Source organism: Lepidochelys olivacea (genome assembly GCF_965140295.1).
Source record: "Lepidochelys olivacea isolate rLepOli2 genome assembly, chromosome: 14".
Classification (NCBI taxonomy): Eukaryota; Metazoa; Chordata; order Testudines; family Cheloniidae; genus Lepidochelys; species Lepidochelys olivacea.
In genome coordinates this window covers 42,827,297-42,852,554 of record NC_140424.1, presented here as the reverse complement: position 1 = coordinate 42,852,554, position 25,258 = coordinate 42,827,297, and the positions used below count along the sequence as shown (strand labels likewise).

Below are 25,258 nucleotides of genomic sequence, written 5' to 3'. Positions count from 1 at the left end.
CAGTAGTAGCTGCAGTTAGTGAATTAAACTGATTATTTCTGTCACCATGTACTTCAGGATTTAGAACTAGTAGATCTTGTCCACGTTTGGCCAGCTAGGAGGGCAGGGCAGCACTTGGAGCTACAGAAGATCAGGGAGAATCAGCAACAAGGTCCTTGAAGGAAGCTATAGGACAGTGATACTCAGACCCTCGGGGGTTCAGGAGCCAAAGTAGGGATCAGCATTACCCAAAAGAGCCAGTCCTGTGAATTCATTTTCATTTACTATTTTATTTATATATATACACACACAATTCTCACAGCAAAATGACTGACCAAGTATTATTTTATCAACTACAATTGGTTAATAACATAGTAAAATCATCTGGATTGGTTAATAACTTAGCTTAGTTAATATTTAAATCACTGTGTTTTAATATCAAGAGCTTCAGGAGACACATTAAAGAGCAATACTACTGTAGGATGTTGATTCAGGAAAGGCTGAAGACAGGGGAGTGGCAGCAAGGTTTACCCGCTGATGTCACCATGCCGGAGCCAGAGAGAGCTGAGGGTCAGGGGGACAGTGGTAGGGCCTATCTGCTGGCCTGCTAGAGATGAAAGGTAACAGAACAGGGGAAGTGCTGGATATATCTCAGGTGAGGATGAACTCCTGGAGGAGAGGCTGCTGGGAAGAGTGGGTTTGCACTCCAGCTGGGGTGGCTGACATGGCAGAAGGCCAGGAGAGGACCAAAGAAGAGCCTTGGTGTGGTGAAAGACATTGATGGCACAGATGTCATGGGATTTTAAGGACTATATGAACCAGGGGTGATAAATGGATTATGTTTTGGAACCTTGTTGTTGAGGAGTATTTGCACAAGGTTTTCATAATAAACTGATCCCAGGGATGGGATGGGTCTGATCAGGGTGGATACGCTATGACTTTAAAAATCAAAATTGGATTTTTTTTCAGATTTTTTTTATTTAAATTAGAACAAGCATATTTTTTTACACAAAAACCTGTGTTGAAGCCTAAACATGTCTCTTACAATAATTTAAGTTACTTATAAACTTAATCCTAAACAGGACACGTTTGCTGCCAAGTTTTAATGAAGGTCAAACCACTGAACTGCTGGAAATCATGAGCTAAGCACCTGCAAGTTTGCTGAAGTGCTAAACCAGCTTTTGAAGGACAGTCGCCTCTTCTGCGGGTGTAGAGAAAATATTTTCTTCTTTTCAGTTTATTCAACAAGTTCAGTTCAGTGAATGGTTCATTCAAAGTTAAGAAACCCACTGGGGAGTTGGAAAACTAGCTTTTCTGCTTTTTTTCCCCCCTCTTCCAATGAGTGAATAAAAACTAGGGAAGCCCTGGGGAGAGTCTGTAAGGAATAAAGACCCAGCCTCCTTCATCTTCAGGTAGTGGAAGGTGTCTCCCCAATAGAGCTTTTCCAAGCCGAATTCCTAAGAGTCTGAAAGTTTTAACTCCACAGCATATTTCTTCCACGTCGTATAGAGATCGGGTTTGCTGCAGATCCAGCGTCTCCATGTGCTGCACCGTGAGCTGCCGAACCAGTCCTCATCCATCAGAAAAGCACAGTCGCCCCCTCCTCTTATCGGAAACCTGCAACAGAGACACCAGGAGTGGGAGTCAGGGAGGGATGGGGCATTGCCCATCAGTCACAGACAGGGCTGCACCTACAGGCATCGGCCCCATTTCAGACTCCTCCCTGGCAGATGTAGGCAACAGGTAGTGGCTATTGCAGGGCAGGGAGAGGAGGAAGGGGGTGGGGCTGAAAGAAGAGAACTGGGGCTTCCAGAGAAGTCTTTATGCTGGTAGATATTTGCCCACTACTCAGCTTTGCCTGACTCTCTCACCTAGTTCCAACTTTCTCTTCAGTCCCATTCAGCCCAGAGGGGAGAGATTCCACAGGCCTCTCACATGGCAGCGAGCAGCAGCAGCTCTCTGCGGAGAAGAGTTTGATACGATCCTCCCCAGGCAGTTGTGGGACTGTCAGAGAGGCCGCGAGCCTGTTTCAAACCCCATGGGCTGTCAGGACAGACTGTTAGTACTGAAATGAGATTTCTCCCTACAACCTTCCCAAAGAGAGAAGCTCAAATTACCCCAACAGTGAAGGACCCTGTTCATCTCCACACACCACTCCTCAGAGCGGGATTAGGGAGTCTAACTTCCACCCGGACAGCCCAATGGGGAAGGGGGAGCTCTGGTTAGTGTCTCCGCCAGCAACCTCCCTTGTGCCCAGAACTGCGGTGCATTGTAAACTATGTGGGGCAGGGACCATCTTTCTGTTCCGTGATTGTACAGTGCCTAGCACAACAGGGCCCCGGTCTAGGGGTGCTACGTTACTACAAATTACAAACAATGACAACACTGCAGGGGGGACTCAAACGCTGCTGGAATATTGGTTTTAGTCCATGAAAACCAAATACTAATAAGAACCCAGACACATTCCCACACCCCCAAACAACCTTGGTTAAATATATTCATCTTTTGGCAGCATGCCAGGCACCCGTGACCTAACACAGAGAATGTTACTGGAGGGAAAGGGACTCACCGCTGGTCGAATTCGGTGCCGTTGGGCCATCTCCAGGGCTGGCCTGGCTCCCTCTGGAGGCCAATCCAACGGTCGAGGAAACGCTTATAGAGTAGCAGGAAATCCTGAAAAATAAAACAAGCCAGATGATGTTTAGACCCCTGGCTGTGGTGCTCGCCTGCCCCTGTGGCTCTGTGTGGCCCGCAGTCAGAAGTTCTGGTTGGGCCACCTGTAGTTTGCCAGCTGAGAGCCCAGCCCCGATGACACAGCCCAGCCCGTGCCACAGGGAGGTTGAGAACAAGTCACAGTTTAACGAGCCAGCTGTGGGTCACAAAGACAGGACTGTGCAACAGCAACAGTCCTCCCCTCCCCCGGCCCCACTCTATGTTTGGAAGGGGTCAGAGCTGGCAAGGGAAGGGCCATCAGGAGGACAGCTGGCAGCTCCCTCCTCTGACAGCAGCTTCAGCCGGTGAACCGATCACTGGCTGAGAATCCCAGTTTGTTGGACGTCCCATCAGACTGGGACCTGCTCAGCTGGGAGCCTGGGGACACGTGCAGGAGCTGGGGGGGTGTGTGTGCTCAGAGGCCATATTTACCCCCATCTATCTCCATCCCCACATCCATGTTTACATGGACAGACCTGCCCCTGCCCTTCTACAGTCTGGGCAACTTTGGCTTTGCTGGCACCTCTGCCCTCCTTGCAAGGCTCCTTCCCAGCAGCTTTGCACTTAACGCCCCCCCCCCCCGCCCACCCCAACGGGACAGGCAGGAACTGCTCTGAAGAAGGGAAGAGCTCACTCCCTGCACAGCCCAAGAGGGCTTCCCCTGGCACCCGTGGGGTCATTGGTGGTAGTGAGCGGGAGAGGCAGGTTCTTCTTTGAGTGCTTGCTCATGTCAATTCCAAGTAGGTGTGTGTGCACAGTTGTCAGAAGGTTTTTCCCCTAGGGGTACCCGTCGGGTCCGCTGTGGAGCCCCATGGAATTGTGCCCTCATGGCGGTGTGTATAGGTCCCTGCCGACTTCTTCAGCTCCTTCTTACCACCAGTGACAGTCATTGGAGCAGCTCTTCTCTTGCTATGGCAAGCAATCCCCTAGCGGCCTTTTTTTGTTGTACCTGTAAATAGCTGAAAACTTAGCTTTTTACATGGAAAGGACGAAGCCATTTTGAAAGTCGACACAGCTCTTCCTTGCAACTGCTGAGCAGATGAGGAGGCTCCCCGGTGCGGTCCCAAAGGATCTCGACCTGGATCACGGCCGGCGGCAGGGCGTGCTACCACCCAGCAAAGATATCTGCCTCACCACTAACAGCTCACGGGCTTGCTCGGCAGCGTTCCCGGCGAAGGTCCCCATTCAGGACATCTGCAGGGCAGTGACGACGTGGTCGTCGATCCACACCTGCACTTCGCACTACGCCATTACTCAGCAGGCTAGAGACAACGCAGCGTTCGGCAGGGCAGAGCTGCCGTCTGCGACTCGGTGAACTCCGACCCCTCCTCTTAGGAGATGCTTGGGAGTCGCCGACTTGGAGTCGACATGAGCAAGCACTCGAAGAAGAAAAAACGGTCACCTACCTTTCGTAACTGTTGTTCTTCGAGATGTTGCTCACGTTCATTCCAAGACCCACCCACCTACCCCTCTGTCAGAGTATCCAGCAAGAAGGAACTGAGGAGGCGGTGGGTCGGAAGGGACCTTTATACACTGCCATGAAGGCGCAACTCCAGGGGGCTCGACCCGACGGGTACCGCGAGGGGAAAAACCTTCCGACGATTGTGCACACAGCACGCACGCTACTTGGAATTGACATGAGCAACACATCTGGAAGATCAACAGTTACAAAGGGTAGGGAACTGTTTTTTCTCAACAGGCAGCCCGCTGGCCAGGAGCTGACCAGGCCAGCCCAGCACTACAGAGGGGGATCCTCCCATCTGGGGCTCTGGGAAAGAGGAGGGGGCTTGGGTGTGAGCAATCCCGTGATCCCTGACTGCAAACCCAGCTCTAGCCAGGGCTGGGATTCCGCTGCCAGAAATACTCTCAGGTTTCCTAGCGTGAGAGGCAACGGGTCAATTTCTGGACCTCTGGGGCTGAGCCCAGCCCGATTCCAGCCCTGCCAAGCCCAGTCTGTTGGGATAAAGCATCTGCTGCTCTCTCACCTTTTCCTGCTCACTGTCGATCCCAGCCAGGGAGGCGTTGAGTGCAGAGCAATGGCTCCGGCTGTAGGTCCAGTTCCCTTCAGTCTCGGAGAAATAATAGCATTTCCCTCGGTACCCGATCCAGCCGTCCGGGCAGCAGGGCACCGCAGGGGGGCCTGGAGCAGCCAGAGGTGGTTTGGATTTTTCCACTGAAAGTGAGATAAGTAACACAGGGTCAGAGACTGTGTTCCCCTCAGCCTGATTCTGTATCTGAGTGAATGAGGGAAGAGAATCCCTTCAGATCCAAGCTTAAATCCCTGGTAGCCGTACCAAGGGAGGAACGAGACTATCTGGAACAAGAAATGGACGACCGCCTCCCCCCACATCTTCTTTAGTGGTTCAGTTTCTGGGGGTCACAATCATTGAAAGTGCAGCTGGCAAGCAACCCAGAGCAGAGTACAGTAACACTGGAGTCACCATGAAGGCATGGAGCAGGCAGGGAGGGGTAGGGTGACCATATTTCCCTATACTCAATACAGAACACCTGGTAAAATGACTCGTATTCAAGCGAGTTCAATGGCAATCCATCAGAACTATGCAGTACAATCATTTAAATTAACGTCAAGTTGACTGAGCCCCTGTTAAAAAGAAATACTGTGTAGTTGGATTATTTTTCTTTACCTTCTTATCTTTAAGACTTTAGGGTTCACATGGGGGAGGGGTGACACACAGGCTGGAAATCGCTCCCCCACCCCACACACACTCTAGAGCTTAGCTGATGGGGGAGCGGCTTCCCCATGCCAGCGCTGTGCGGGGCTTTGGCACATGTAGGGCTCGGCCCCTCCTGGCCAGCACCCTGGGCCAGAGGGTCCTGGGCTTTCCCGGGCTGCCGGCCCAGCCAGAGGCAGTGGGGGAAGGAAGGAGCCTGCCGGCCAGGCTGTTGGTGAACTGAGCGCTCCAACCAGGGGCTGGTTTTCTGCACAGCGCTGGGAGAGGGATGGGCCTTGCCAGGGGAGGGGGGTATGGGGGAGCAGCAGGGCTAGGGGAGGGTGAAGGGGCAAAGCAGGAAGAGGGGGAGCATGTAAAGGGCCGATGGGTGGGCAGCAGAGGTGACATGTAACTCAACTGGATACCGCACTCATCAGCCACCGCAGCTCGCAGCCAGCGCCAGCTGGCTGGAAACTGGACGGCGGGGGGGGGGGCGGGGGGAGAGAGAAGCAAGGCCCTGCTGGCCAAGAGCCAGCATGCAGCAGGGGCTGTGCTGATGGACCAGCCTCGTGCTGTGCATCTTCACCCCACCACCTCTCCCATCATTGGCCACTCCCCCGCACCCCCCCACTCACCACTGGTGGGCGGGCGGCTGGCAAGTAGGGATCTGGCCAGCAGAAAGACCTGCCAGTACTGATGGGAAGGAGACAGAAAATATGGGACATTTTGCCCATTTTTAAGAAAAAGTCAGGACACCTGCAGGAGGGCTTAAATACGGGACTGTCCCTTTAAACACGGGACGTCTGGTCACCCTAGGTAGGGGGAAGGTTACCTGTGGGTCGGCACAGACCAATATTGACACCTGAGTTCAACACAATTACATGGGATGCTGGGTCTGCTAACTGCTAATTTAGTCCTAAGTGGCGCAGAGGATCCGGTCCTAGAGGTGAATATAGCTGAACTGCTCGGCAGTAGCACCCGAAACTGTATAAACAGCAGCCCTCAAATGGCACCGACTGGGCCAGTAAGTGTCTCTGGGGGACCTTCACGGCCGATTTCCTTCATTTGTGGGTTGAACCTCTCAGCCTCCAGGGCAGTTTTGATACTGAATGATAAGGCCTGAGTCAGCGACCCAGGAGCACCCACCGGCCCTGAAGAGGGGGATGCAGAAAGGCCAGCCCGATAACGGCAGAGCGGCATGCTGCACACGGGATGTGCTGCTTAGCGACGGTGAGATGGCAGGTATAAAAGTCAACCATAAGGTCTGTCAATCATGTGCCCTTTTAGCGCTGCTGATCTTCCTGTTCCACGTGCACTTTATCCTGGACATGCAATGTACGTATGGGGAAGTGGGAAGCTCTGAGGTGTAGGAAGATTTAGCACCTTGAAAACGCCCCCACTTGATATCTCTGGGCATCGGTTTCCCCATCCAAAAAACAGAGATAGCAAGCTCTCTGTGCCTCACAGAAGTCCAGATACTAAGGTGATGGGGGCTGCATAAGCCTTTAGACAAACTCCTTTCTCACCTGACTGCCGAAGCCAAAGGGGACAGGGAGGAGAGATTATGTGGCTGCAACAGCTCCAGGGGGAGCAGAGACTGTCTGGGACACGCACTTACCTCTTAAAAGTTCTGCTACAGTGGCGACAGCGATGATGCTGATCAACATAAAAACTATAACTGCAGCTAGGATGACAGCTGGGACTAGGACTTGATGGGAAGCCCATTTCCTGAGTGTGTGGTTAGAGCCAGGGCCTGAAAGAGACAAAGCCATGAGTGCTTCTGGGGAACAGACTCATTAACAGTACCAGGGTCTGAACTGCTGGGGAGCAAATCTCTGTTGTGATTCCCAGGGTGCTGCCCTTCCCCCTCTGGGGACAGACATTAACTACAGCCCCCAGTCAGAGGGCTCAACACAATGATAAACTCGCCCCGTCCCAAATGACCCCACACTTGCCCGACCAGCATGTGGTTAAATGGCTCCTACCAGAACGAGAGGATGGCCTAATACTTATTTAATCTCTCCCATTGCTCTTCCCACAGACTCTCACAGAGCTGCTACCCAGACTGGCTCTTGGCTTACAGTTGCCCAGAGAGGTGAGGGAGGGGAACATGTCTCACGCTCACCTTTACTCTGCCCCATGCTCAGACTTTGCCCTCTACCTGAAGGAATCAGCCTTTCCCCACCACACCCAGCTACTGAACCTGCCAACTCCAGCTGCACCCACCCCCACCCCACAGCCTGAGACTGGACACTCAACTCCTTCCCCACCCCTTAAGGGAAGCTCATGCAAAGTCTAGCTCGTGTCAGTGGTGTATGATTGAAATGTGACCATTGATATCACTGATATTGCCACTGTTAGATAATTGCAGCAAACCTTGTACAACATATGTCATGTCAGGTGTCAATGGAAAAGTTATGACTTGCTGAGTATGATTACCCTGTGCATTAACATATACCATCTTTGTATCTAAAGTTATGAATATTGACTTATGTACAAATATTTCAAATGGGTTTGCTCCTGGAGAAACACCTACAAGGTAGTTGATTTACATCCAGTCTGGTCAACACATTGTGAATAAGCTATTCAAGTTGGTGGCCCATTAAAGAAAACTTAACTTTTCCATTGCGTCATAGAAGCAGCTTGTCTCCCACCGGTGAGCCTTCCTGGGGACATTTTAGACAGAATTTGGGCAATGGCTGCTCCTGTGAGTCAGCAGAGCATGCATGAGCATGTGACTTGCTCATGTGACCCTGGACTCCATCCTGTGCCTGTACTTTTCCACAAACTGTGCTGGGGGCTTTGTTTTGGGACAGTGAGATTCCATCCACATGGGAGAAGATATAAAAGACCTTGGAAATATCTCCATTTTGTCTTCATTTCCTGCTTCATTTCTCTGGTCTGGATTTCTAACAAGGAAACTCTAAACATGGACTGATGACCCCCAACCTGTTTAGGTAATTTCCAGAGAGACTTTTGCAAACTTGCAGTTCCTTTCATCACTGCTACAAACCTGATCCAAGAACTTTGAAATAAGCATATGCATTCGATTTCGTTAACCACTTTATCTCTCTCCTTCTTTTCTCTTATAAATAAAACCTTTAGATATTAGATACTAAAGGATTGGCAACAGCATGATTATTGGGTAAGATCTGAGCTATATATTGACTTGGGTATGTGAATGACCTTCTGAGATCAGAAGAACCCTTTGTTTCATTAAATTGGTTTTAAATAACCACGCATCATTACATTTGGTGTTTTGGGTGGTAATATAAGAACTGGAATGACTAAGAAACTGCTTTTCTGACTTCTTGTTAGCCAGTGTGGTGAGACATTGATATATCTAATGGTAGACTAACCACCAGTCTGGGGTGTGTCTGCCCTATTTCTCAGCAGTTTGTCCTGAATTTGGTATTCTCGGTTGTGACCCACTGAAGCACGGTGACACCCCTCCCTTAAGGGAAGCTCATGCGAAGTCTATGCACTGTCAATGCTGTCTGAAGGCACCCTCAGCACAGACTGCAGCCACTGAGTCTGAGAAACAAGGGATTCGGTTTTTCCGTTTGCCGCTACAATATAACCAGGTTCACACAATTCACCAAAAATGCTACCGGGAACCCCTGGGATGAGCAGTGCTGGGGAAGACCCACTGGATTTTCTAAGGCTCCTTCTCCAGCTTTCTCGAGTTCAGAGGTCCCCAAAGAATGGGGCAGGCCCCAGAGAGTGCAGAGGACCATTCGGGGTGGCACAGTGGGGGCTCAGGCCTCCCAGCCCTGCTCTGCTGCTGCCCCTGCCCCCAGCCTCTCACCCAGCCCCACCCCCAGCTGCAGCCCTGGCTATGGCTCTGCTCCCGGCCCCGGTCCCAACCCCACCCCAACCCTCAACCGCTGGCTGCAGCTCCACTCCCGACCGCTCCCCCAGCTCTGCCCCCAGCTTCGGGCCCCAACCGTGTGCTGAGCGTCTGAAGCAACCCCCAGACTCCCCACACTAAGGACTGATTTCTCTGGGCCCTGCTCCAGGGTTTAAACAACAGGGCACCCCATCTCCTCTGGGACTCTCAGGAATTCCCAATTCTCCTTTTCTTCAAGAGGCGAGTTTCCTTTGAAATCTTTGTTTATCTTACATTCCCAGTTTGTCCTGATGGTAGTAACCATGAAACACCTGGACAGAGACCTCAGGACAAGGAATCCAGGCAGCTGTCATGGGAGAGGAGACCTCTGAGTGCTAGGCATGCTGGGAGGTTCAGCTTCCTCCTACACAGCCACCTTTGCAGATCCCCTTCCCCGGAGCAGTCAGGGCCACCTTTCTGCAAGCACGCCCGCAGCACCGGCAGAGAAAGGTGAATGCACTGGCATGGCATACGCCCACAACATGAGTTATCTGCTGTCCCCAGACACCTGCTTGTTACTCACATAGATGCGGGGCCCTGGGTACATGCGCACAGCTGGGTCTGCCTATTGCTCTCCTGTTTCAAAGCCTGGCCTTTGGATAAAGAGAGAGAAATAGAAGGGAAGGGGGGAAATGAATGGACACCTGGGCCAGCATTTCAGACAGGTGAACATCTCTCCCGCTTCAAAATTGTCTCTGAATCCACTACCAGGCCTCTTGGGTCCACCCAGGAACACAAAATACCAGCAGCGGGGGCGAGCTGGGTCCCTGGGCCATAGGAGCCCCTTGGTGGTGATCAGCTTTCTGCTGCTCATGCACACGGGAGGTCGGACAATTGCAGCTGCCACTGAAAATGCAGCCATCTCATTCTCCCTGCCCATCCAAGCCCCTTGCAGGGAGGCTCCAATTACCTCTCTCCACACCTCCACTGCAGTTAACGAGCTCCTCAATCTCTCCTCTCTCTTGGAGTCCCTGTGGTGCATGCTGGACTCCGAGCAGCTCAGTCTCACTGGCTGCAGCTCTCTGCGATTCAGGATCCATATACATTCAGTCACGCACCAGTTTAGTTTAAAGGCACGATGCTCAGCCAGTGAAAGCATGTGTGTGTTCCCATTTTAACCAGACTGATTACTATTTAGCTCCAAGTCCTCTAGGAAGAGGTTTAAGCTAAACTGAAACAAGAGTGTCCACACACATGCTTGCACCAGTTCAACTGAAACGGTTCAAGTGTGGGTACACGTGGCAAAAGCAAAGTCAGTTCCGAACAGCAGCAAATTCTCAGCTCTGCCTCCACCTTCTTTGGTAGTTTTTCTGGACGAGTGGGAATCCATGCTGTAAAAGATTCATAGACTCTGAGACCAGAAGGGACCATTATGATTTGTACAACACAGTCCATAGAACATCCACAAATAATTTGTAGGGCGGATCTTTTAGAAAAACATCCACTCTTGTTTTTAAAATTGTCATTGGGTGCTATGATAATCAAATCCCATCCCCTCAGCCCAAAGTGCTAGAGAGATTAGTCAGACCTGTAGCTACACCCACCACTGTCATACAGCCACCTCTGGGTGGGGCTGAGGGGAAGGCAGGAGCCCCTTCTGCAGGTGTGTGAGAGTGGGAAATGGCAGAAGGTGAGAGCCCCTGACACTCCCAGAGGCCAGGTAATGAGGGACAGTGTAAAAGCCAGAATATGTTGGAATAGCCCTGGGACGGCATTTTAATATATAATTATTGTAAAAAAAGAGTAGATACTATTACAGACAGTTAGGAACAATATTTTGGTAATAAGAACAGACTAATAACACACTTATTAAAGTGCTCGGGCCCAGAACCTTGTTTTACCACCACAAAGGACCCAGAAGAGTCAGTTCTGAAGTGGCTTGGGCACAAAATGTACAAATATAGCACATTACTTCCAGGACAATATTTTAGCAATGAAAACTAATTAGTACCACACTGTCATTAACCTGTTCTGGCCCAAACCCTTTCTATGATTCTATGATAACAACAAGAACATGGAACAGATGGTTTCAAAGTGATCCAGGGGAACCAAGTTACACAGCCAGTGCATGACCTCAAGGACAATATTTTAACAGTGAGAATCGAGCAGTAGCAGACTGTCATTAACTCTTTCCAGCGCCAAACCATTTTTTAACAGTAAGAAGTGCCAGGAACAGTTGTTTCTGAAGTGGTTCAGGGGTTGAAATTTAGAAATATAGCACATTATCTCAAGGACAATATTTTAGCAATGAAAACCAATTAGTAGCACGTGGTCATTAACCCATTTCAGCCCCGAAACATTTTTTTAACATAGATAAGGACCAGAAGCAGTCAGTTCTGCAGTGGCCCAGGGGTTGATATATATATATATATATATAATACATTACCTTGAGGAAAGTATTTTAGGAATGACAACTGATTAGTAGCACACTGTCATTAAGCCGTTCCAGACCAGAACCAATTTTTTAAAACCAATTAGGACCTGCAACACTCGATTCCAAAGTGTTACACTGGACCAAAAGGACACACATAATACAGCCAACTGAGAATAATGCTATAGTACACAAATCCTTTTCCAAAACCATCTTTAAATGCCCATTCCAGGCAATAAATACCTTTATGAGTAGATACAGCTGAAAAAAAAAAACGAACCAACCTTTCATTACTCATTTAATTCATGTATTATTGATCCAAAATATCCAGAACAGCATATTCACAAAGTGAAGGGAGAACAAAAAATAATGTGTAGGCCAATATAAACAGAGCCATGTTAAAGCAATGTACTAGACATCAAAACCCAGTCAAAATCAACTTTTAATACTGTACCACCTTCTGTGCAATAAAACGTTAGATATTAACTATTATTATTTGTGGGAGTCTAAACCTATTTCTGCTTTTGTGGTTGTAATTCTTGTTTTCATTGGTAGTAGCAGGAGTAGTCGTTTATACAGCATTTCCATACAGCGTAGATCTGGAATACTTCACTGGTAGAACCATTTCAAATATTTGGTTGTTTTGTTTTTCAATGTAACAATCTAAATTGTAGGCCTAATCAAAGGCGCTGACTTTTCCCAGGACTGGAGTCCTCCGTCAGAGTTGAGCTTCTAGTTCTGACGACTGTCAGCAGGTCAGACCGACAGCCCTATGGACTATGGTCCTTGACAGCCACACAGTGGCTACGTGGTTCCTCAGTGATCCTCCATGCTTCTGTGCACGTTATAGTGGAATAGGGGAAGTCTATGGGATAAAGGTGTTCAGGAGAGCTGGCAGTTTCTCAATAAGTCAATATTAAAGGCACATCTGCAAACTACCCTAGGAAGAGGAGTGAGAGGCCAATATGGCTCTTTAATGACCTGAAAATTAACAAGGAATCCTACAAAAAGTGGAAACGTGGGGGGATTGCTAAGGAGAAGTACAAAAGAATAGCACAAGCATGTAGGGACAAAACCCAAAAGGCTAAGGCTAGATCTACAGTACCATTTATTGCGGTATAACCTATGTCCCATCAGCATAGAGCAGCTTCAGCTGACACACTGTAGAGTCATAGAATATCAGGGTTGGAAGGGACCTCAGGAGGTCATCTAGTCCAACCCCCCAACTGTAAGTCCAACTGTAGCGCTTCTAGTGTAGACAAACTCATAGGCACAAAATTACTTACACCTGGCAAGGGACATAATGGGCAATAAATACATTAGGAGCAAGAGAAAGTCCTCACACTCATCAACAGGAATTTCAGAGCAGAGAACACGTGGTTTTGGGCAGAATAATGCATAACTTTAAACTGCCTCCATAACTAACATGCGTATTAAATTGTCCCATTGTTTGAGATTCTAGCCTGCAAAAGGGGGCAGATGTGAAGCGGAGCCAGGCAGAACCTTCAGAATAGCTGCCAGAATAAACCAGTATATCAAACCTAGAGCAGTCGCTGGAAGGTTTTCAGCATACATTTTATTTCAAATTGAATTTCATAATTGTTGGATTAGGACAAGGACTGCAACACCATGCGGCATGCAAAATGCCTTCACTATCCAAACATTATAAAACGTTCACTGGACACAGAATATTCTTTAAATGGGGAAAGAGAGAGATGGAGAAGATTTGGAAACACAGCTAGCTGTCTCCTTAAGCAAAAAGGAGACTTAAATAAACACGGGAACTACAATCAATGTGAACAACACGAAACATTTATTACTAGAAAAAAAGCGTCCTTCAGCAAAGACACGTCATTCAGGCAGAAGCTCTGTCTGCAGCTCATCCTTTTGTGTAGATAATAGAGGGGTTTTCCAAACACTGAATGGTCAGTGCCAGAGCAGTACATTGAGCAGTGGTCCCCAAACTTTTCACATCATGCCCCCCGTTACCCCTGTCCACACACACACACCCTGAAGTTGGGGCTGGGAGCAGGGTCATGGCTTGGTTGGGGGGGACATGGGTAAGGGGGTGGTGAAGCTGGGGCCGCAGCTAGGAGCGCGTCTGGGGCCAGGAGAGGGGCCATGGCCGGGGGCCAAGGCTTGGGGTGGGGCTGGGAGCGGGGCTGGGATGGGGCTGGGATCGGAGTTGCAGCTGGGGGCTGAGGCTGGGGGCAGGGCTGGGGGCAGAGCAGGACTCCGTGGCACTCCCTCCCCGCCCTCCGTGGGTGCTGGCCCCAGCTCTGCCATGCCCCCCGGGGGAGGCACACCCTGCAGTTTGGCGACCATTGACTTAGAGAAACAGAAGCACCTTTCCTCATGCTCCAGAGTAATGTGGATGGAAATGAAGATGTTACGAGGGTTAATACATGCACACAGAAATATGCACATTATCTGTCTCCATACTTGCATGACTCCATGTCATTAGTAATTGGATACGGGGGGGGGGAGTTTTCCCCTTCTTAATTTTGAAACTCCCCAGGAAATATGTTTCTCAGTATTTCTGACTTCACTATTAAAATCTCCTGCAGGCTGAAACCTGGCATAGACACACATAGCCCAGGAGTAAATTTTATTTTACATTAAGATGTTTAAAAGCTATATTATTAAAGTGGTTGGAGACATTAATTTGGATGCTTTAGGTGATTCCTCTGTTGACTAAAACAATGAAAAAGTTCACCACTCTTGGGGACCATGACATTTTGCAGGATCTTAACTCTCTGGGTGAGTTATGCCCTCTTGGTATGAAAATAATATCCAGCTGTTTGTGTCAGTAACGTGAATCCAGCACAAAGCAGCTCCTTTTCATAGAATTGTTTGCCAAGGATTGGGAGTAGGGGAACCATACCAATCAGAATCCGGCTTGTTCTGGCAATTTAGGTGAGATTCAGTTGGAGGATTATTTAATAACTCCATAGCCCACTTCTGAGTGTACGTACGCTGAACTAAACATTCTCCAAAATTCATCTTTGAACTCAATATAGTTTGTACATGTTTTTTGCTGGTAACAACGTCACTAAAGCCCAGACGTAATTTGGCAGGCTCCACTGTGCATAAAGTCTTGGATTCTTAACAGCCATTTAGCACAAATAGCCGTTTCACTGCTGTTAATGTACAGTTAGGCCCCTTTGTTTTCAGTTTAAACCGATTTTTACCGAAAAAATCTCAGCTTTTACAAAAAGTATTATTATTTTTTTTCGATTTTCACCCTACTTTTGTATAATTCAAATATATATAAAAAATAACTTCTTTTATTAGGAAAATACAATCCATGCATGAGATATGTGTATTACAATAGTACATTAGTCTGTGTGTATATGCAAAGCTGCCCACTGAAGTAAGCCTACGTATTAGTCTACAAGATACACACAATAGAAAAACAGGCACGCATGCAAGCTCTGAAGTTTGTGCGCATCTGAACATATGAATCTCACGCCTACCACGTACACGTTTCAAGCTGTTGGCAGATAACAGTTTAAAGATCTGACACACTAAAATGGGAAGAAAATGAAAATCTGCATCCGAATACAGTTCAGAACACAAGGAAGTATTCAAAAGTTTTTAAAAAACAAAAACAGGAGAAAAGGATGAAGTTGAGTGTAAGCACCAATTATTAAATGTAAATATTTATGGGCTAATAGTTCTAAGTCTACATCAGTAAACTGTTTGTTCAAATGAAAAATTTTACATGCGGATTAGAGATAAATTGTTTTAAACTCAGAGGTGGTAATGTTCTGAGTTCTCTTTTAGTTCTGCAGCAAACTACATTGAATTCCATTCATCAAAGCATTAATTTGCTGAATATTTTTCCCCTGTCCTTCCGTCCACCAAAATAAACCCCAATATTTATCCCAAAAAATTATTAATAGATTTTTCCACTAATTTTCAGTCCTATTTTTGTTGTTGTAGTAATAGACACCGATACATTCCTGGGACAAAATGAAATAATATAAAAAATGAAAAAGAAGGGCCCTATGTATAGTTAAGAATATTATGCCCTGAACGAGGATCACAGGCCTGTTTCAGCAGCCTTTTCTCAGGCAAAAGGCCTGATGATTTCAATCCCTGGGTCAGATTCTGCTTGCAGCTGCAGCAGGTGTAAGCATTGCGGATGGAGTTACTCCGGATTTCCATCAGTGTACCTGGCAGCACAAAGACTGAACTCAGGATGTGGTTAGCCTGAGGCCGGAAGAAGAGCCCAATCATCAGAGGGGGCCAGATTCTGATTTTAGTCACATTGATGTAAACCTGGAGTAGGTGTATGGACACCAGTGAATGAGATCAGAATCAGGTTGAAAAATCTATAATGGCGCCAGCTCGGACGTATCAGGTCTGCAGGAGAATGAGATGACATGCGACTGCTTATGCATTTGTTGTTGCTATTGTTGTCAGTACATGTAGCTGAATGTGGATGTGTTTGTGTGTGGAAGTAACTATCCCTTACTGTATGCACATAGCTCCAAAAATGACCACGCACACACACAGATGCAACTACACAGCTTCAGTTAAGGATGTTTCTGTTTCCACTAATAACGGTTGCAGCTGGGTTTCAATCGTTACCATTTAAAACCAAATCATAGAATATCAGGGTTGGAAGGTGTCACGGAGTGTGGGGGAGTCCAGGCCCTGCACCCCTCTTCCTGGGATTCACTGAGACTCTCAGCCAGCCAGTAAAACAGAAGGTTTATTGGACACCAGGAACACAGTCTAAAACAGAGCTTGTGGGTTCAACCAGGACCCCTCAGTCAAGTCCTTCTGGGGGAGCAGGGAGCTTAGACCCCAGCCCTGGGGTTCCCTGCGTTCCTCTACCCAGCACCAAACTGAAACTAACCCACCCCCCTACCCCTCAGCAGGCTCTCTCCTGCAGCCTCTGTCCACATTCCTGGGCAGAGGTGTTATCTCCCCCTCCCGGCTCAGATTACAGGCTCTCAGGTCTCCCATCCCCAGGGCACATTCCCAGGTCATCACTCCCCCCTCCCTGCTGCATCACAGAAGGGACCTCAGGAGGTCATCTAGTCCAACCCCCTGCTCAAAGCAGGACCAACCCCAACTAAATCATCCCAGCCAGGGCTCTGTCAAGCCTGACCTTAAAAACTTCTAAGGAAGGAGATTCCACCACCTCCCTAGGTAATGCATTCCAGTGTTTCACCACCCTCCTAGTGAAATAATTTTTCCTAATATCCAACCTAAACCTCCCCCACTGCAACATGTTGCAATCGTGTTGACATTTCACATGTTTTGTCCATCAGCACAACAAGCATTTAAATCAGCTGGGATTGTTGCAAAGCTTCCCTTATCCCTGTGCTACCATTTAGATTTGTTGTGTTAACTACTTTTCTAGCAGATAAAACATGTTCATTTTGAAAAAAATATTGTTTTGCAAATAGTCCGCCAAGTGGACTGTATTCAAGACTTATGATTCAGAAAGTCCTCTAATACCAAAGGTATTTGATCATATTTGAAAAATAGCTGCCGAGTATACAGGGTAGCTGTTTTTCATATTCTCTGTATTTTGTAGCACTGGTCAGAGATAAGCAACAAAGCATTAAGGGGTGAAGTTCAGCCAGGTGAGTGTTTGGGGTGGGGGGAAATTCAAAACCCTCTGCACCATTTACATGCACCCCATAGTGGGGCTGGGGCTGCTCAGGGAAATGAGGCAGTATAAAAGGCTGCAGTGGGAGTACGGGTTCATGATTTACACAATCCATTTTGGTCACCCGTGCCACTTCAGACCCGTGTGCTGAGAGTCCTTTTTGGCATTAAAACATGGTAGTTGGCCAGAACAGGTTAATACGAGTATGCTACCACTTGCTTCTCATTGCTAAACTATTGTCCTGAAGGTAACACGCTGTAGGTGTAAATATCATCCCCGGGATCTCTTCGGTTCTGGATCCGGTGTTTTAAAAAAAAAAGGTTCTGGGCCAGAATGGGTTAATGACAGTGTGCTAGTAATGGGTTCTGGTTGCTAAAGTGTTGTCCTCAAGGTAAAGTGCCATATGTATAAATTTCGTTCCCTGGGCCACTGTGTTTCTGGTTTTACGCCGTCCCAGGAAATGCTGGTATTGGAGATGGAGACATAGACACACTATAGCTAGCCACCGCTCAACGCTGGCAAGATGCTCCCCCCCCAAGAAGCAGGAAACTGCCGTCCCAACCCCACTGGTGCTGAGCCCCAGGCCCTGCCCTGACAGTGACTGAGAGGCAGACCCCATAAGGGGGCGGGAAAGGCTCTGCCCTCCCAGTGACCGCGGAGGTGGGCAGTGACAGAAGGAAGCCCTGCAGGAGGCAACAAGCTTTGGGGGTGCTGCCCTCACAGTGCCTGGGGGCAGCAGAGTGGGGGCTCGCATGTGCCACCTGACTGCAGTTCCCCACCCCTCTCTGCGTCTTCTGCAGCTCCCGGGAGAGGAGTTAGGGGATCCTGTCTGGGCCCAGCCTCCCCCCACCCTAAGCAGCAGCAGTGTGTCTTACTGGGGGTGCATGATCAGCAGCCTCCTGGGCTAGCAGCAGCAGCGAGAGACCTGAAACCGCCCTGAGCATAAATTTGATTTGTCTAATTCCTTCCGACAGCTGCCCAACACTTCAGAGATCCCATCTCTGGTCTCTTCCTCCCCAAATTCCTCTGTCATTTTATCACCCAGTTGGCATCCAGCTCGCGGGGTTTGTGCCCAGCTGCTGCTTCCCCCCCACAACTGGCTCCTTCCTTTCAACCCCCTCACATCCAACCCCACCAGCTTCCCCTCTACACCCAGCCCCGTCCATTGATCTATCCACCTGCCTTAGGGTTTTATCTGGCTGACGGACACCAATATCTAGGCGCTTCCAACATAAAATCAATTGCAATAGCCAAGTCACCAGTGGACTCTCTGGCTCTTCTCCCTTTATGGGGTCAGATCTCTGCTTGGGGGGATCGGGTCGTGTGTCCCCCCCCCCCAGCATGCTCGGGCCCCCCTGCTGCTGCCAGCTGGAGTACTTAATGGCCTCCGCAATCAGGCGCCCAGCCAGGGTCCAGCCCCGCATCCCTGAGCGCCTTCTGCATTGGGGCCAGCCCTGCGGGTACTTTCCAGTTCCTCACTCCCAGCCCTCTTGATTGATCACTTCTGCCGGCCGGAGGGGCCGTTTACACCAGCTTCCCCGGCAATCACTTGATGCCTGAGTGTGCTCTGATTGGCTGCAGCCAAGCAGGAGTCAAGATTAGCTCTTGCGTTTCTCCTCCCCGCCCCCCCCCCACCAAAGTCAACAAAGTGACGTGTCCTTTCCCTTTTCTGCACCCCAGGCCCCCCAGCCATGCCCCCCCCCACGCAATCTAAACTCAGTACAGGAGGGGGGCTCTGCCCTGGCAGGGACTGTGGGGCAAGGAGGGGGAGAGACCCAGCAGAGGGGCAGGAAGGGGGGGGGAGGCTCTGCCTTGGCAGGAACTGGGGGAGACCCACCGAGGGGGCAGAGGCTGGGGGACAGTGGGAAGGGGTGGCCCCCACAGGGAGGGGGGTCTCTGCCCTGGCAGTGCGGGGGGGGGGGGAGCGCAGAGAGAAGGGAGAGCCCGGGGAGGGGGGGACAGCCCTGCAGGGGGTTGGTGGGGAAGAATTGGGGGCACCCTGCCCCAGTGCCACCATAAGCAGCAGTGGAAACTTACCAGCCTCGGTGGGTCCCTGTGGGCAGAGCCAAGTCCCAGGAAGCTGCAGAAACAACTCCGGAAACAAACAAGATCCGCGCTGAGGAGCTCTGTAAGGAAGCTGCTGAAAACCACTGTAGCAAACCGGTAGAGTAGCAAGTGAACCTCCTTCCAGCGTCGCCCTCTCGGCACGAATATCCCCGTCCCCTTCCTGCTCCCCGTGGCCCTGGGCTGAAATCCCCAGGCCCAGACCAGCAAGGGAGATCACAGGGTTTGCTGGGGCTGCAGCATCGTTGTCAGCGCCAGCCAGCCAGCTTACATCTCACGAGGCCTTCATCTCCGCCCTTCCCCGCAGCTCAAAGGAGAGAAACTGAAACAAGAAACGAAAAACTCAACCCTCAGCCCCAAAACACTGACAACAAGTTTGTGGAAGAGTTTCCAGGCAATGGGGCCTGATAACCTGAACCTTGATCTCAGCTGGGGCAGGGACTGTCTCTTGTTGTGTGTCTGGGCAGCGCCTGGCACAAATGAGCCCCTGATCTCAGCTGGGGCAGGGACTGTCTCTCGCTGTGTGTCTGTGCAGCGCCCGGCACAAATGAGCCCCTGATCTCAGCTGGGGCAGGGACTGTCTCTTGTTGTGTGTCTGTGCAGCGCCTGGCACAAGGGGGCCTGATCTCAGCTGGGGCAGGGACTGTCTCTCCCTATGTGTCTGTGCAGCGCCCGGCACAAATGAGCCCCTGATCTCAGCTGGGGCAGGGACTGTCTCTCCCTGTGTGTCTGGGCAGCACCGGGCACAACAGGCCCCTCATCTTGACTGCAGGGAAGGGTGTGGCTCTGTGCTGTCGGCCATAATAGGAAAGAGGAGGGGATCTTGGTTGGTGGCGGCAGGGAGGGAGGTCTAGGTGCTATTGTAATATGAATAAGAAATAATTTATGGGTAACTCCCCCAGTGCGGCTCCCTCAGGGCAATGAAAGCATTACATTTCAGAGGGTGCTTTTGGGGCATATTTCCCGTTTAACCCTTGCCATGCTGCTGCATTGGGAGAGACAACTGGGTCTTGTAGATAAAATTCTGTCAGTCGCCAGCATTGCCACCTCCCAACCTCTTGTGCCAGCCACCATGGGGCCGTTTCTTGTCACTGAGCAAATCTCAGCACTTTTGTTCACCTCCCCTTTCTTACTCTAGAGTTCATTTCTAATGTGGTTTGGTCGGTTGGTTTTATATGCATCCGTCACAGTCTCTTTAGCACATTAATAAGCCTGATATTTCCCCAGCCTTTTTATTTAAACTGCTCCTTAGGGAGCATCCCTTCTGGGAGAGTCATGCACCCACCTGGGGGGGGTGGGGAAGAAGATCCTCCACACACACACACAGAGCCCTCCTAGGAGCAAGCATGAGGAGGATGTCATGGGAAGGGTCTGGGGGGCTCGAACCAGCCCTCCCGTCGGGGCTTGAACCAGCGCCGCTCCCCGCCCGCGGCAAACCAGCCTCCACCGTGGAGCAGCCAGCGGCACCCTCCGCCCTCTCCCAACGCTCAGCCCGGGTGGCCCTGGCCCACTGCAGCCACATCTCACCCCACGCCGCAGCCTACAGGGCCCCAAGGCCTCCGCCGACCCGCACCCGGCTCCCGGGATGGTGTCCCCAGAGGGTTCACGCAAACCCCGCCTCCCGCCAAGCCGCCCACACCCTCACGCCCTCCCACACACCAACCTCCTACCCCAGCCCAGAGCCCGCTCCTGCACCCCAAACCCCTCATCACCAGCCCCACCCCAGAGCCCATACCCCCAGTCGGAGCCCTCACCGCCCCCCCCCCCATGTCCATCACTAAGTCCACTAAGTCCGGCAGGAGCCAGGGCAGTTGTTACGCTTATAAAAAGCACACAGGACCTTTTTCAGGGGTAAGGCAATACGCCGTGTTTATTGAGAATACAATAGTAAGGCAGCTAGCATATGCTGACTTAGACACACCCCCATTGTCCCCCCGCCAGTCGATGTTATAGTTACCAGTTACCAGTCCAGGGTCCGGAGCAATCTAACGGCCAGCTAGATTGATCATGGGTAGGGAAGAGCCAGGTTCTGTCGGTCACATTGTGGGATGCTGGCGGAAGCCAGTTCTGTGGACAAAACAATCAGCAGCATTTGTGGATGTTTGTGGACAATAAAGGGAGGGGAAAAGACAAAAGTCTCTTGCAGCCCTGACTCCTGCACCCCCCCACGTACCCCCAGCCCCCACACACCCCCTGCCCTGCCCTGATTCCTGCACCCCTGCCCTGAGCACCAAACGGGAGCTCCTGCACCCCCACCCCATCCCCACCTGCACCCCTCACACCAAACAGAAGCTGCCCCGGGTAAGCACTCCACACCCCAATCGCCTGCCCCAGCCCTGAGCCCCCTCCTGCACCCTAACTCCTGGCCTGACCCTGCACCCCAACCTGCTCCTGTACCCTAACTCCCTCCCAGACCCTGCACCCTCAGCCCTGAGCCCCCTCCCACACCCTAACTCCTGGCCAGACCCCACACCCCAACCCCCAGCCTGCTTCTGTACCCTAACTTCCTCCCAGACCCTGCACCCCCAGCCCTGAGCCCCCCCCCACACACCCTAACTCCTGGCCAGACCCTGCACCCCAACCCCCAGCCTGTTCCTGTACCCTAACTTCCTCCCAGACCCTGCACCCCCAGCCCTGAGCCCCCTCCCACACCCTAACTCCTGGCCAGACCCTGCACCCCAACCCCCAGCCTGTTCCTGTACCCTAACTTCCTCCCAGACCCTGCACCCCCAGCCCTGAGCCCCCTCCCACACCCTAACTCCTGGCCAGACCCTGCACCCCAACCCCCAGCCTGTTCCTGTACCCTAACTTCCTCCCAGACCCTGCACCCCCAGCCCTGAGCCCCCCCCACACCCTAACTCCTGGCCAGACCCTGCACCCCAATGTTTTTTTACATTTTTTTTTATAAAGTACCCTTATCCAAAGCGCTTTACACTCGTTGGCTAATGGTACAAACAATATTTGGGAAGATCCCTACGTGGGCCGTCGAGACCCTCGGCGATTTTCCAGTGGTCTGTGGAAAATAAGTTAGGCTACAAGAACAATCAAGGTCCCTCACTTTTTTTTCATCTACTTCCTATTACTTATAGGAGGAGGATGAAGAAAAGAATGAAAAAGAGGGTCCGGGGGGGGAGATCAGAGCGAGTGTTCTTTTCCTTGGCTGGGTCCCAAGGAGGGGCCCCAAGAATGAAGCTGAGCACAGGGCCCCGTTAACGCTAAATCCTCCTCTGCACAGCCCGCCGCCGGGGTGAGGGGAAAGCCCTGTCTACACAGCCCCACAGCACGGCTGTGAGAGCTCCGGCCTAGCAGCTCTGTGCTGAGACACAGGGCCACCCTTACCCATACGCAAAGTACGCAGCTGCAAGGGAGGGCAAATTGCCCCAGATTTCCTGGTGCCCTACATTGATGTGCACTGCTCCAGCGGCCAGCCCGATCCCCCGGCCGGCTGAGCCAGTGTGATGACACAAATCTCAACCCTCCCTTTTTGCAACTAGGCGCAGTTTCTGCCATGCAAAGTGACCATCTTGGCTACTTCTCAGGACTGGCTACTGCCTGGCCAGGGTTGCGAATCAGGAGGGATGGGGGTTTTGGTCGAAAACACTCACGATTTGCTTCCTGCTTGCTAATGTGCCAAATTGATTTTACCACCTGGTCCAGGGGTTGTGAATCAGGAGGGATGGGGTTTTTGTTCGAAAACAGTCTCAATTCCCTCCCTCCTAGCTAATGTGCGCAGTTGATACGTGAAAAGGGAGGTAAGGTTTGGGGGTACCGAGCATGCCCATGAGCACAAGGTGATACCACAGTGCCCCTTTGATTTTATTCACTGGCTTCCTCCTTGCTTATTTCCAATGACTTGGCTGACCATGTACCTGTCACTGGTCCAGGGATGGTTGCAAATCAGGAGGGATGGGGTTTTGTGGTCAAAAACACTCACGATTTGCTTCCCCTTTGCTGCTTTTAGAATTTGCATTATACACATGGACACAAATACCGAGAATATCTTTTTTCAAATGAAAAACATTTATTATTATAATCTGGTATATAAATAAAAAAATTTCTTTTGGTTGCATTATGTTTTGAACAAGAGACATTTAAACATAATGGGTTTTGGGGTTTTTTTTCTTTTTGGTAAAGAAGGGAACTATGCACAATTTTTGTAGTTGTACCCTTTCTTCTCATCAGTCAAGTAGTCTTGATTGGTTCCTTCTGTAATGCAGGGCATATGTGCCCACCTCTTGCAAGAATCACACTGGGCCTTTGATAAGTAACAATTGAGAAAATGAAATCACACAAATTATAATGTTACACATACTTTGCATTCACCCATGCTATTCCTTCCACATGTCAGCAGTACCTAACAGATGCCTATCAGCATGATGAAAATGTTTACTGATGTGGAATTTTTACAAGAATCATGATCCTTAGGCAGTTTATGGCATTTATTTCTCATACAGTTCTATGTTTCTTACCATCGTGCAAGCCTCACTTTCCTTTTCACAGTTGACAAGGTTGCAGTATATGCAGTAGTCCTCCACGCTTTCTTGGAAATAAATATAGCCCTATGAAATGATGAATACGTTACGACCAACACTGAAAATGCAAATCTTGATGTATTAATTAATGTCAATATTTTAATCCGTCACTGATTTGAACGTATCTTTTTCTTTTTTGTGAGTCATATTTTCTCAAATTTTTACTTTACTGCACCTGTATATAAGAATACCAATTTCATTCAACTGGTCGATCAATAGCAACCATTCACCCCATTCAGATTTTTGAGTACTTGAAGATATTATTGATTCATAGTCACCATTACAGAACCAGACCTGTGAGATATCCCACTTCAGGGATATTAAGCTAACTGTCTGCTACGTGACATAATTCCACTCTTCCTGTTATCTTCACATGTACCTAATGAGTCCACAGTACATGGTAGAAAGTAATTACTTGACTCTTTCATTAGAAGAATTGCTATATGTTTTCTAAATGCCGTATTAGCCTCTTGAGTTGTTTCTACCGTACTGATGTCTTTGTGCTGCAAATAAGTTTCTAACAACACTGATATTTAGAATAAACATCATAATTACCAGAGGTGAAAGTGGACCAGTCCAGCATACCGGTAAGAACCGGCCACTGGTACCGGCCCGTACACGGCTGACGTTACACTTCCTCTCTGGCGATGTGTTATGCTTTAACATCGCTGCCCCCTTTATCACATTCCCCCCACGTCAGCGGCCCTGCCATAGAGTCCGGCAACGCTGTTGCATGCTACTGGCAGGGCCGCCGACAGTGGGGGAGCAAAAGGGGCCCTGTGGTCTGGCAATTTACAAGAGCCTGGTGCTCCTGGCACTGCAGCAGCAGCAGCTGTCAGGAAGGGCTGGCTGGTGGAATCTGGCCCCCAGCACCGCACCTTCTGCCGGACGCCCCATCCCTTCTGGGGGCCACAAGCCCACCCCACACACCTTGGCAAGGATGCCGGTGCAGTGCCCACTGGTAATCTCTGGCATTTACTGTCACCCTGGATAATTACACGTACATAACAAATGATAATGGCAATTTGGTGTTCAATACCTTGAAGATGAGTGGTCCGCAGTTGTGGCCATCACTTTGTCTGGGATGCTGAACAATTTTACTATTCCAATCAGATGAGGATTTTCTAGTTAATCGTTTGATGAAGTTTCTGAAATTTTTAGAGAGTACATTAGCGGACTGCATAAATGAGCTTTTCTTTCCTTTTTTTTTTTTTTTTTCCCTCCACTTTCTGGACACAGATACAAATCAATTCTAGCTCTTTTTAATGAATGATTGAAATGACTTATTGCTCACATATGTACTCACACTTGCTTTCATAGGATTGTCTCACTCTTACACAATGTATCACCCGATTTGCCGTGCCCCGTGTTGATAATAACACATTCTCAGTCATGCAACATGCTACCGTT

General features: G+C 49.8%; 1 protein-coding gene and 1 long non-coding RNA gene across 2 annotated transcripts; both read right to left on the bottom strand.

Moving 5' to 3' along the window:
• Positions 1 to 272: 272 nt before the first annotated feature.
• Positions 273 to 19,813, bottom strand: LOC311530753 (C-type lectin domain family 2 member E-like). Its single transcript, XM_084647622.1, has 6 exons — positions 19,290 to 19,813; positions 10,163 to 10,583; positions 6,982 to 7,116; positions 4,677 to 4,864; positions 2,549 to 2,652; positions 273 to 1,596 (listed from the first exon to the last, which is right to left on the bottom strand). Exons 2-6 carry the CDS (start codon positions 10,296 to 10,298, stop codon positions 1,437 to 1,439), a joined length of 723 nt encoding a protein of 240 aa, XP_084503748.1. The 5' UTR covers positions 10,299 to 10,583; positions 19,290 to 19,813; the 3' UTR covers positions 273 to 1,436.
• A 3,692-nt stretch (positions 19,814 to 23,505) lies between these two features.
• LOC311530769 lies at positions 23,506 to 24,998 on the bottom strand. The gene is made up of 3 exons (XR_014714090.1): positions 24,888 to 24,998; positions 23,786 to 23,875; positions 23,506 to 23,571 (listed from the first exon to the last, which is right to left on the bottom strand). It is a non-coding gene; the product is annotated as an uncharacterized lncRNA (long non-coding RNA).
• Between the last annotated feature and the right edge of the window lie 260 nt (positions 24,999 to 25,258).

Bases quoted from the DNA above. Each gene is read 5' to 3' on its own strand.
- LOC311530753 (XM_084647622.1), bottom strand. From the start codon at position 10,298: ATGTATATGGATCCTGAATCGCAGAGAGCTGCAGCCAGTGAGACTGAG. The intron at 2,653-4,676 runs GTGAGAGAGCAG...TTTATTTTTCAG, and splicing joins TCGACAGTGAGCAGGAAAAG to GATTTCCTGCTACTCTATAA. The intron at 1,597-2,548 runs GTGAGTCCCTTT...TCTCTGTTGCAG, and splicing joins GGCACCGAATTCGACCAGCG to GTTTCCGATAAGAGGAGGGG.